The sequence below is a fragment of the Astyanax mexicanus genome, chromosome 15, assembly GCF_023375975.1.
Source record: "Astyanax mexicanus isolate ESR-SI-001 chromosome 15, AstMex3_surface, whole genome shotgun sequence".
Taxonomy (NCBI): Eukaryota; Metazoa; Chordata; class Actinopteri; order Characiformes; family Acestrorhamphidae; genus Astyanax; species Astyanax mexicanus.
The window spans coordinates 1,769,592-1,782,781 of record NC_064422.1 but is presented as its reverse complement, the minus strand read 5'-3'; the positions used below and the strand labels follow the sequence as shown (position 1 = coordinate 1,782,781).

Below are 13,190 nucleotides of genomic sequence, written 5' to 3'. Positions count from 1 at the left end.
GAGTTCATGCATCGGGTCAGTCAGGCTCAGGTTCAGGCTCGAGTTCATGCATCGGGTCAGTCAGGCTCGGGTTCAGGCTCGGGTTCATGCATCGGGTCAGTCAGGCTCAGGTTCAGGCTCGAGTTCATGCATCGGGTCAGTCAGGCTCAGGTTCAGGCTCGAGTTCATGCATCGGGTCAGTCAGGCTCAGGTTCAGGCTCGAGTTCATGCATCGGGTCAGTCAGGCTCAGGTTCAGGCTCGGGTTCATGCATCGGGTCAGTCAGGCTCAGGTTCAGGCTCGAGTTCATGCATCGGGTCAGTCAGGCTCAGGTTCAGGCTGAGTTCATGCATCGGGTCGGTCAGGCTTGGGTTCAGGCTCGGGTTCATGCATCAGGTTTAGGCAGACAGTCTAAACTCTAGTATGCACAAATCTTTCTGATACCTGCACTCGGTTCAGCAAAACAAATCACTGTGCATAGGTTTGCTAACTTTAGTTGGTTATTTTTCAATTTCATATTTATTTTTCTGTTATTACATTTTGTTATTAATTTTTCATTATTTTAAAGAACAGGCCCTATTTACCTCACAGAGTAATTTCTTCATGGCTTGGACACACACACACTACCCCCCACTTTGTGGTCTAAGGGAATTTACTAATCTTTTCCAAACATCCCAACATTTCAAATGACATTTTCTGACTAATTCCTCACTTCAGCTTCTCTCAAGAGCCCTAAATGCAAATTTAGGATAAACACTTTAAATCTTTTGACATTCCTCCAGCCTCTTTCAGTCATAAACCTGGGATTTAAGACCTTTAATGATTAACCATCTGAAACTGTTGCACAATTGTGGTGGACCAACACTACCATCACCAGGGCGAAGACAGGACTGCGAATATAAGACTGTTTTATAACTTAATTCTGAATACCTCAAAAAATGTAAATCCACCAAATGCTACGCCAATTTAAAGGTTTATGCTTGGTTATTTCTGCAAAACACTGAGAAGTAAGATTAATTTAGTTAAAAGATTCTAAGCTTGGAATTCCATTTTCAGCATTGCAAGCTGAAGAGACAGGCTTATGGCCAGCCAGCCTAAAACATTCCATTAGTGAAGAGCATTTCTTACAAAGAACAAACTAGAATATACCGTGAATGAGTGAAAAGGTCTTTTACAGAATATTTACTAAATAATTTGCCACTTCTGGTTAGTGCTGTGCAATATGACGATAAATATTGTGGGGACGATAGAAACGTGTCTAATGTGCTACTTACTTTCTATCGTCCCTATCGTTTCTACAGTAATTTTATCAATTATTTATGCAAATATATATTGCCGTGGTCACTACACTGATTACTCGAGTAATTCACGTTACTCGATAAAAAAAATTGATTGAGTAATTTTCTGTACCTCGAGTAATCATTTATTTAATTAAAACTCAGCGCTTTTAATATGACGACGCGCTCAGTGTTACGCACACAGGAAGAAGGAGCAGGCAGCGGAGGTTTTAGTTGAGAAGAGGGTATTTTAAAGCGGCAAGGTAAAAGACAATACGAGGAAAAAGGACAATAACAATGCAGTATTTTAGGCAGGATAGCGTGTATTCACTCTTGCCTCCCACAACAGCACGTCTTAATGCTGCACCGTCCCAGCCGAGGACACGTTAGCGGTGGAGCCGAGAGAAGGTTAATATAACTTATAACAAATCAATGAGATTAACATTAATGTACCTTAATAACAGAACGACAGCGATGATTATTAGAAATACTGTGTAATGTGTAATTAGTTTATAAAAACAGACAACTCTGGACTTAATACTGGCTTTATGTAAGTGAACACGGCGCTGAGGAGTTTATAAATAAAGACACGTCACCGGCTTGGTGAAACGAACTGGCAACATCTAAGCTAAGGTGTACAACATAATGCAAATGTATATGCCTTTTTTTGCTACTTACAAGAAATCCTTGTTAAAAAATATTCAACTTAATTTATACAATTTCTAATTATTAAACTATTATTATTCCTTTATTTATTTGTGTTTGCAGTTTGAAAGTGCATGTTGTGAATTTAAAAATATAACATCTAAAAAAGGAAATCAATTGGTCATTCATTATTAAGTGAAATGTCTCTTGCATATTTTTAATTACTCTTTAAGCAAACAAATATGTTTTATCCGATTACTCGATTAATCAAATCGATTTTTCAGTAGAGTACTCGATTACTAAAATAATCATAGCTGCAGCCCTAGTGGTCATTTTGCATGAACTCGGTTTACATACAGTCATATGAAAAAGTTTGGGCACCCCTATTAATCTTAATCATTTTTAGTTCTAAATATTTGGGTGTTTGCAACAGCCATTTCAGTTTGATATATCTAATAACTGATGGACACAGTAATATTTCAGGATTGAAATGATGTTTATTGTACAACATCATCTTGCTGCAGATGGTGTCACTGTGCATCGGTCAACAATACAGCGCACTTTACACAAGGAGAAGCTGTATGAGAGAGTGATGCGAAAGAAGCCATTTCTTATTATGCAAAATATATATTCTCATTATGCAAAAGCACACCTATGGCGACTCTGTTTGTGGCGTGCTTGCAGAAACGGCTTCTTTCGCATCACTCTCCCATACAGCTTCTCCTTGTGTAAAGTGCGCTGTATTGTTGAGCGATGCACAGTGACACCATCTGCAGCAAGATGATGCTGCAGCTCTTTGGAGGTGGTCTGTGGATTGTCCTTGACTGTTCTCACCATTCTTCTTATCTGCCTTTCTGATATTTTTCTTGGCCTGCCACTGTTTGATCATTTGATCGTTTTGATCTCATTAAACTTAGTTCATTATTTAGAAATTCCAACCCAAAGGGGCCGGAGCGGAGGCGGAGCAAGGAATCCGACGAGCTGGAGCAGAGGCGGTCGGAGGACGCTTGGGACGTCCACGGGGTCTCGGAGCCGGCTTACCAGGAAAACGTGCATGAAACTCCACGAGCAAGGCAGGGTCCAACACGTCCTTGGCAGCCACCCAAAAAAGCTCCTCCGGACCATACCCCTCCCAGTCGATGAGGTATTGGAGTACACCTCCACATCTGCATGAGTCAAGGACCTCCCGTACAGCATACATGGACGATCCCTCCCCCTCCACAGCCGCGGGTGGAACGTCAGCCGGTGCAGCGTCAGCAAGCGGACCCGGGACCATGGGCTTGAGGACAGAAACATGATTCTCTCAGGCGTTGGAGAACTTGGCAGACTTGCTGGATATGCATGGGAAGATCTGGGGAGTAGATAAGAATGTCGTCTAAAAAAACAAAACAACGGAGTGACCAATTAAATCACGAAAGATGTCATTCATGAAAGATAGGAAGATGGCTGGGGCGTTAGCAAGACCGTTACTCATGACCAGATACTCATAATGGCCATTGGTGGTGGAGAATCCATTCGTCACCCTCTCTTTTGCGGATGAGATTATATGCACTACGGAGATCGAGTTTGGTGAATTAAATGGCACTACGTAATTGTTCTAGGGCCGACGGAATTAACGGAAGCGGGTAATTGAACTTCTTTGTAATGTCGTTTAAACCTCTGTAATCTATGCAGGATCTCAAACCCCCACCCTTTTTCCTGACGAGGAAGAAACAGCAGACGCTTGAGTAGAGTTGGGTCGGAGTTCACAATTAGCTCTCAGATGCCCAGGATCACCACAATAGAGGCACAGGTGAAGGCGAATCTGACGTTGCCTCTCAGCGACAGACAGTCTGGACCGTTTGATATCCATGGGTTCAGAGACGGGTGAAGGCGCAATCTCCAGCACTGGATTACCGGACTGGAGTGGCACAGGATGAGCCACGGGAGTGTGGCTAACAGCTTTGGGTCTACGGGACAGGAGCTGATCGATACGGATAGACAGGGAGATGAGCTGGTCTAGGGTAAGTGAGTCATCTTTGCATGCAAGTTCTCTTTAAATCTCAGGGTGCAGTCCGTGGCGAAAAATGTTAATGAGAGCAGGGTCATTACAACCACTGCTAGCTGCTAGTGTACGGAACTCTAAAGCAAAGGCAGGCTACTGAACGTTTACCTTGCTTTAGGTTAAGCAAGAGTTCACCACTAGATTGCCCATAACTTTTATGATCAAAAACGCTACGAAAAACAGACAAAATGGAGTTGTATCTGGACTCAGAAATGTTCTCCCAAATAGCCGTAGCCCATTCCAAAGCCTTGCCGGATAGTCTAGAGACTATAAACCCGATTTTAGCCTTATCAGATGCAGGTGGAGAGTTGCAGAAGAACACAGAGCACTGGAGTAAAAATCCATTACACTCTTTAGTGTCTTTAGATTGCTGGCGTGCTAGCTCGTCAACGGCTTGGGTCATACCAGTGAGTGTTTGCTGGTGCTGACCTAGAAGCCGACCCTGGTTAGCAAAACCAGACTTAATGGACTATGTATCCACAGTCTCTGTCATTATGGCCGAGTATTTTGTCAGGGCCAGACAGGAACCAGACTGGTGCGGATACAGTAAAATAACTTTATTAAAAGTTATAGAGCAGACAGGGGTAGTTAACGTAAACAGGGTCAATACCAGTGAGATGCAGCAGAGAGAAACCATACCATAAACGGGAGACAGTCCAGAGTTCATACACAGGCAGGCAGTATCACAGAGCAGGCAAAAATCCAAAATGAGATAAACAGTCCAGGCAGAAATCGAAGTCGGTAGAAAACAAAAACAAGATCATACACGGAATACAGACAAGAGCAAGAGAAAGGCTTTGTATTGCAGGATAACCAAACAAATACTTGGCGGGGTGTGAGCTTGAGCATGGTCCTTATACACTGAGGGAAATCAGTACTCAGGACTTCCTGGTGGTGTCATGTGATGTGTCATGTGATCGGGAGTGAGCGTGGTGTCATGGTGTGGTGCGTTCTGGGTATTGTAGTTGGTACTGTGGGAATCGCAGATAGAGCTGGATGTGGGAGACTTGGAAATGCTTTCAGCACCAGACATGACACTGACCAGTTTTTATACCAGTATTATAACTTGTTTTTCTTTTAATTTTGATTTATTTTTATACACAATGATTTGATATTTAATGGCTACATTTGACATTTTACTGAATTATTATTATTATTAATTAATAAAATACTTTTTAAATTACAAAACCTGTATTTTCAGTGTGTTTTCTGGATTACCTGTAGAAGCCACGTCGTGAGATGTCTTTTGCAGAGATGAAAAAAAGTACTAAAAAATTGTAATTAGGTAAAAATACATTTATTAATCTACTTGAGTAAAAGTAAAAAGTACTTAATTTAAAATGTAGTTTAAGTAAAAGTTAGATAGTTACTTTTAATTATTTTATGTAAAAACGTACAATAAATCGTAAATTAAGATGTTTTAAATGAACTATTGTTCCACATAATAATTTGTACCTTTTAGGCATATATTTTTCAGACCACCCCATAAAACATTTTCAAGAACAAGTGGCATAGGTTTCTATGATCCATTTTTTTTCTTTACTGTTAAAAGGTTATGGTCATATAGGTGACTATAAACTGTATTTTTATAGTTTTACAGTTCATTATTATTTTTTAACTTGCCATTGCTATACTTTAACTGCTATTTACATGTTTTATTCATTTTTTATACATTCAAGCATATTGTTTAATGTTCCCAATAAAAGCTTAAGGAATTATCATTAAAAACATGAAAAAATACAAAAAATAATGTTTTTATTTATTTACTGGATCCCCATTAGCTTGGGCAGATTCCCCTGCCATTCTTCCTGGGGTCCTGCTAAAAATAATTATAATGATAACAATAACAACAACAACAATATAACACAAAACAATAACAATAAATAATTCTATCAAAGTTTCATCAAGTCCACCTACAAAGGCTTAAACAAGGAAAGACAACAACAAAAGAACACACCATATATAAAAATATACATTGTCACACATAATGTAGAATAATATATGAATGCCAAACTAAAATATGAAACAATGATCTAACACAATAAACCTTTCCCAAATACTTCTTTACACGTGTTTTGAAGGTGATCTTAGAATTTGTTTCAGTTATGAAAGTTGGAATCTTGTTCCATGCAGTGATTGCTCTATATGCTCTATAACTGTATGTTGAAAGGATTAGCCCTGGGTACAACAAATCGCCACTCCACTGCAGATCTCGTCTTATAAATATTAGACGTTTTACAGGACAAAAGGAATTGTTTCTGCAGGATATTGTTATTTAAAATTGACCATGTTGATATCAATAGACACGCCTTCAGTTTATTCTCAACTTTTAACCAGTGTAAACTAGAGTGCATATCTCTGATGTTAGTATGCAGTGGGCATTTGAGAATTAGCCTAGCAGCTCTGTTTTGTGCCAGCTGAAGTTTAGCTAGAAGTTTATTTGAGGTACTGGACCATACAATATTACAATTATCCAACTGACCCAGAACCAAGGTGCCAACAACTCTTTTCATCAGTTCCTGTGTAAGGAATGGGCTACACCTTCTAACGCAAGAGCACAACTTATTTTAGTCACTATTTTGTCAATTTGTTTTGCCCTGGACAGTCGGCTGTCTAAAATTACACCCAGTAACTTTGTTTCCTTTACCTGTTCAATGGGTATTTTATCAATGGAAAGCTGAAGCACTGGACCATGCTTTAAGAAATGCTTGGAACCAAATAAAATACTTATAGTTTTAGATAAATTAAGGACCAGTTTATTTTGTTTGACCCGGCCCTCTATTTCTTGTAACACATTATTTAATGTCTATGTCAGACCTACTAGTGTTTTTGCAGATGCATACACAGTTGTGTCATCTGCATACATTACAACTTTTACATCATTTAGAGCTAAATGAAGGTAATTAATTGGTGAAGATAGAAAACTTTAATGTGCCCAAACAACTTCCTTGTGGCACCCCACATTCTACCATTACACCATCTGAAAACCTACCATTAAAAAAAACCTTCTGAGACCTATTTGTCAAATAGCTCGTTATCCAGTTGATCACTGAGGGTTTAAAACCATAGCTCTGTAACTTTAAAAGTAGCAATCCATGATCAGTTATGTCAAATGCAGCAGTGAAATTTAATAAGACAGCACCACAAATATTTTCTATCTTTGCAGCATGATTGAATAATTTTTCTCACAGTGTCCTCCTTAACTTCTGAAAACTCAAAGCTACAAGATATGTCTTCTGAGATTCTGTATATTGAGAATTGAGCTATTTCTTCCCCCAGCTAATTGACTATGTCTTAATGAACCCACTTTATTAAAAAAATATTCATTAAGATGATTAGCAATGTCCAATGATTTAGTGATGAAGGCCCCACCATATTCAATAAAAATTGTCTGGGGAGATATTTTTTTCCCTTATATATTATTTAATGTGCTCCATAGCCTTTTTTTATAATTACTGAGTTTACTTAACTGTGAGGCAAAGTATTCCTTCTTTTTCCTAATATGAAGTTTAGTAACAAAATTCCTCAGTTTACAATAATCTTTCCTGTCAATTTCACTCCTTGTCTTATTTGCCAATTTCTTAGCCTGGTTTCTTTGAGACATGTATTGTTTTAGCTCATCATCAACCCAAGGAGCACTAAAAGTTCTAACTGTCATTTTCCTAATCGGAGCATGTAAATCAATCACAGGAACAAATTTGGACAAGAATATTTGTAGTGCTGTGTCTGGTTCCTTTTCAGTAAAAACATTTGACCAATCTATCTTGCCAATATCATTCACGAAAGCCTCCTGGGAGACCTTTTTGTAAGATCTTGTCAAAATGATCTTAGGCCTGACTTTTGATATTGCTTTAGAGTATGATTCCATTCTGTTTATATACGTAAATATGATCAATACAAGACATAGCTTTCCTACTTTTGTTATTGGTACTTATTCTAGTCGACTGATTTACTACCTGCTTCAGTCCACATATGTTAGCTATGTTAATAAGTTTACGTTTTAAGGGACAGTTAGTTGATAACCAGTCTACATTTAGATCCTCTGTTAGAATAACCTCTACATTCATGTCACATACATTGTCCAGCATGTCACTTTTATAATCCATATAGCTAATATTCGCACTTGGTGGTCTGTAACAGCAGCCTACTAACATATCTTTTTGATGTGCCCCTCTCATTATGGGTAGTAATTCCTTCCTTTTTCGTCGTACAGCCTCCAGATAGTCCGCATAAATGAAAATCCTAGTCCCTCCCAAACTTTCTTGCATTCCTTAAGACAGTGTCTCTGTCCTTGGTTCTGTGAAATCTGACAACAATTGGACGAGGTCTTCCCATTGTGCCATCATCCGATTTGTCTATTCCAATCACATTTGGATCAAGGTCTAAGTTGTTCTTAATGAGTGCCTTTTCCTCTGAGACTGAATTATTTTCCTTATCCATCTTTGGAATACCATCAATGACAATATTAGTCCTCCTAGCTTGGTTCTTAAGAAAGTCAGCCTTAGAATCCAGTATTAGCATGGATTCTGCCAGTTTGTCTATATCTGATTCTTGTGCTTTCATGTTTGACTGGAATCCTTTGTTAGCCTTTTTAATCCTTTGTTAGTTCTTCTGTCTCTTTTTGGGAAAACTTCAGACGCAATTCCATTACTTCCTTTAACAACTCATCAATCCTCTTATTGGCTGTATCCATAATGGTATGAACGCAAGCTTTAAATTTGTCTCTTGCAGCTGTAAAAGTTCTTTATAAAAATAAAAAAAAATGCTGCTCAAGAAGTTCATGCACTTGTGCCATGGACACATTATGATCATTGTCTTTGTCCTTTCCCTTCCCACCAGCCATTTTGTCTCAAGTCTCTTCTGGCAAAATAAAAGTCAAACTATCCTGCTCTTTAAAATAATGGAAAATTTATAACAATAATATACAATAATATAGTTCTGCATACTAGAGTTCAGATTGTCTGCCTAAACGTGAGCCTGAACGTGAGCCTGAATGTGAGCCTGACAGACTCAATGCCCGAATTTGGGCCGAGAATTCTCACCGCTTTCTTGGTGTCGGGTCGGCTGAAGAAAATGGTCTGTGACGTGATGTAGAACTATGTTCAATGTAATAAATCACACTGTGATTTTTGTGCTGGTCCAAAAGTTACAGCTCATCCGCGCGTTTAAAGCTCCGCAGGGAATTTGGCGCTTTTTCTACTGCTTACGGGCTGCATAATGTGCAGTCTCTCAGCCTGCTAGTCAGACTACAGTGTCAGCAAATAAATCACGTGCATTTTCAAACAGGACAAACCATTCAAACGTGCGGATGACCTCTCCCCTGATTAAAAAATCACACAGTGTCTGTCTGGCTTAAAACAGTTAGATACAGCTATTAAACAAATAAAAAAACTAAACTAAATGAAAAAAACTAAACACAACTAAACTAAGCTCAAAATGCTAAAAGAAATGTAATCTAACAAATTCTAAAAGATCAAAACAAAAACATGAACACACAGGTACAAAAATAATAAAGTAATATTACCAAAAAAAAAGAAAAAAATCCCAAAGTAAATAAACTGCACCTGGGCTATAAAACCAAACAAAGAAATGAACAAAAACAACAATTTAAACCTGGGTAAATTCTGATAACTATAATAATACTTACCTTAGATATTGATCCAAACCCCTAATTTAAAACCTAAAATAAGAAAAGAAACAGATGATTAAAAACCCTAATAAAACCTAAAATACTAACACTGAGGACTGAGTAATAAAATAGTAAATATTTTCCAAATATATATATAAATATAATAAACTCCTAACACTGGGTATTGTGTAATATTTTTATAAAAAAGAGGGAAACAAAACTAATACATACATTTTGGTGAACACGATTGTTTTAAATTTGTGTTGTATTGATATACTGTGTTTTTCTTTTATCTTCTTTTATTTTTCTTACCTTGTTTATCTATTGAGACCCCTACCTTTAAAGTTTGAATACAATTATTGTAATTTTACCCCAGTTGAATTGTGTGTCTTTAATATTGCTGCTTCACGAGCGAACCTAAACTGGTCCATCAATTCCCTTTGGTCTTTCTAAAATTAAACTTACCTGTAGTCACCCCTAGGGAGCGCTACATGTAGGATGTGAAAATGTGCTATCTGCATCCAGAATGAGCGGCTCTGTGGTTTTGTTTTTATCTGACGTGGATAAAGTAGCTGAGGTGGTGGGATAGGGGTCACTATTAACGGCAGTTTTTATAAGGCTTTTCCACTCGTCACCCCTTCTAAACGAGTCACCGTGTCCAACATGCCGCCGTTTATTAAAGACGACGTGCTGACCCGCGAGCTGTCCAGGTTTGGGCAGGTACTATCACATGTTAAAAAGGTTCCCTCGGCTGCCGATCTCCGCTCCTAAAGCACATCGCATCCTTCAGACGTCATGTTTTAATGATTCTGAAGGATAACGCTGACGACCTTAACGTTACTTTTAAATTTCGCATAGACAACTTTGATTACACCGTTTTTGCCACCACGGAGTCTATGAAATGTTTCGGTTGCGGGAAAGAGGGCCACCTGGTGCGCTCGTGCCTGGAGAAGCAGGTCGCCCCGCCGCCGCACGCTGAGATCGCCAGCACGGCGAATGCTGAGGTTGGAGAGGAGCTAGTTGGGGGGTCCGCGCCGGGGCCCGGGAGATACCCCTCGCTGCAGAACCACAAGTCCAGGGGGTGGGGCTGGATCTGATCCAACTCTTCCTACGTCGTGTTTTCATTGGTCTGAAGCAGATCGGACTCTTCCGCATCCGGTTTTACTCACTCGTTTTGATTGTGTATTAATATCTGTAATAATAAATGAACATGGTAGCTGGTAGATAAGACACTCATTGGCATCCTTTATTTTAATTATTTATTTTTTATTTTGTCTTTAGGCCCTTTTTATTAAAGATAAAAAATGAAATAGTTAATATTTATATAGGAAATGTACAGCATTTTATTATGTTTGTAATCACAGACATGTTCCTTCTTTTAAATCTGTATTGTGTGATTTAAATGTGCTACGTAGCAAATAACATTTTGATCTATAAACGGTAAAAGTCTTAAGGTTGGGTTCCAGGATTTATTTGATAAGATAAAATAAGTCCTGGTCGGGAAACGTAAGCGACACGTGTTAAGTTTAACGACGAATTGAAATGCGATGACTTAAAACCAATGAAAAGAAGATATGGGTGGTCAGGAGGTCAGGCTCCACCCCTTGGATCAGATCCAGCCCCACCCCCTGGACTTGTGGTTCTGCAGCGAGGGGTACTTGGGGCCCGGGTCTGACGGCGAGGGGGGAGCCGCGGGGAGTGAAGCTGACGTAGGTAAGGAGAGCGTTGGGGCTGGGGACAGTGTAACTCTGGAGGCTGATGCTGAACAAGTAACTGAAACGGTAGATATTGTAAATGATACTGATGATGGTGATGTGGTGCTTGGTGACGGTGGGGAAGACACCGCGGGGCGGCTGAGGTTCAGGGGGAGCAGGCAGCGCTCAGCGACTCGGCTGAACCCATTGTTAAACCCCCCGTCACCAAAGGGAAAAAAAGCGCACAGAGCGGCTGCTAACGCTGAATCCTCAGACTCCAACATCTCCCCGTCTTTGCAGCCTTGTGGCTCCCGGAACATTTATACGTTTAAAATGATCAGGGACTTTTTAAGTTCTACAAAACACGCTAAAGGGGTGCGAGTGGAAGAGTATTTCCGTGATCGCCAAGGCTTTATTAAGTCAGTTTATTTTATAAAGAGCACGCAGGGGGAGGAGGGGTTCACTGAACAGATGGAGATTAAAGAGTAAAGTTTCAGCGCTACAACAGCAGATAAATGATGATTCTGATATGGTCTAGGCTTTTCTGCAGAGCTTTGCTCTATGTACTGTTTGCTGTGTTTTTAAGCTCTCTTTTTAACATGTGTGATTTTAAAATGGCAACATTAAATATTAATGGAGCCAGAGATCCCTATAAGAGAGCTCAGCTGTTTGAGCTGATAAATTTTAAACACATTGATGTTATGTTTTTACAAGAAACGCACAGTGATGAGCAAAGTTCTGCATATTGGCTTAGAGAGTTTGATGGGCAAGGCTTCTTTAGTCATAGAAGCTCATTATCTGCTGGTGTAGCTATACTGCTCTCTAGATGGTGGACCTCTCAGTCTGGTGAGGTTCGTGCTGTTTTTAGTCAGTGTTTTTATTTTTTTATGTGTTTATGCTCTGTATTGGGGGTTGACAGGATGTTGTTCTTAAACTTGTGAAGCTCTGGACAGATGCAGTAAAGAAGAATATGTGTTTTTAGTCATCCTGCTTTACGAAGGAAGCTCATACAGCTCCTTAGAAAACATGAGCTCAGTGATGTATGGAAAATTTTACATAGGGGTCAGATCCAGTACACATGGGCACATTTCAGGGAAAACTTTTTATCTCTAGCAAGGCTTGACAGATTTTATTGTTTGGGGATTGCAAACGTTAAAACTAAAAGCGCTTACTGGCATTTTAATACAGCTCTTTTAGATGATGTACATTTTAGAGACACTTTTACTTTTTTTGCAATAATTTTCGTTTAACTAAAGCATCTTTTAGCACTTGTGGGATTTTGGTGAAGTCCAGATTTCACAGCTTTATCAGCAGTATACTCACAGTGTCACAAAAGACATTAACCGCTCTATAAAAAGTCTTGAGATAGAAATAGTGGAACTTCAAAGTTTATCAGAATCCACAGAAAATCGAGAGCATAATAAAGCTCTCAGAACTAAAAAAGTTGCACTAGCGCAGGGGGCTCTGGTTAGGTCACGGTTTCAGAAGGTGACGCAGATGAACGTTCCGTCCAAGTTCTTCTTCAGCCTGGAATGCATGGACGGTCAGAACATGAACATCTCTGGAAGGTTCTAGCAGCCTTTGGGTTCCCCCCTCGTCTTATAGCCATGATCAGGGTTTTGTATTGTGATGCTGAGAGTATTCTAATGGTAATTGGTGGTTTAAGCACTCCTTTTAAAGCCCAGAGGGGGATAAGGCAAGGCTGCTGTTTATCTGGCATGCTTTATTCTCTGGCCATAGAGCCTTTTATAAATAGGTTGAGATGCACCCTCTCTGGTGGTTTTAATGTGATTTTAACTGTGATTTTAAGATTTTACTGTCTGCTTATGCTGAAGCTGTCATTTTAACTCTACAATGTCAACAAGATATTGACAATCTAATCAGCATTGTGGGTGACTTTGGGAAGATTTCATCTGCTAAAAT

At 39.3% G+C, this 13,190-nt stretch overlaps 1 protein-coding gene across 6 annotated transcripts in view; it reads left to right on the top strand.

The window, feature by feature from the left end:
- The window catches only part of adam11 (ADAM metallopeptidase domain 11), a 174,339-nt gene that overhangs the window by 29,749 nt on the left and 131,400 nt on the right, over positions 1–13,190 (top strand). The window contains exon 1 of one of the 6 annotated variants that reach the window (XM_049464718.1): positions 3,623–3,903. The exons of the other annotated variants lie outside the window; for them this stretch is intronic. Coding sequence (XP_049320675.1) covers positions 3,889–3,903 — 15 coding nt within the window. The 5' untranslated portion in view covers positions 3,623–3,888. Of the gene's footprint in view, positions 1–3,622; positions 3,904–13,190 lie in introns of those variants that run through there. 6 annotated transcript variants of the gene reach the window in all.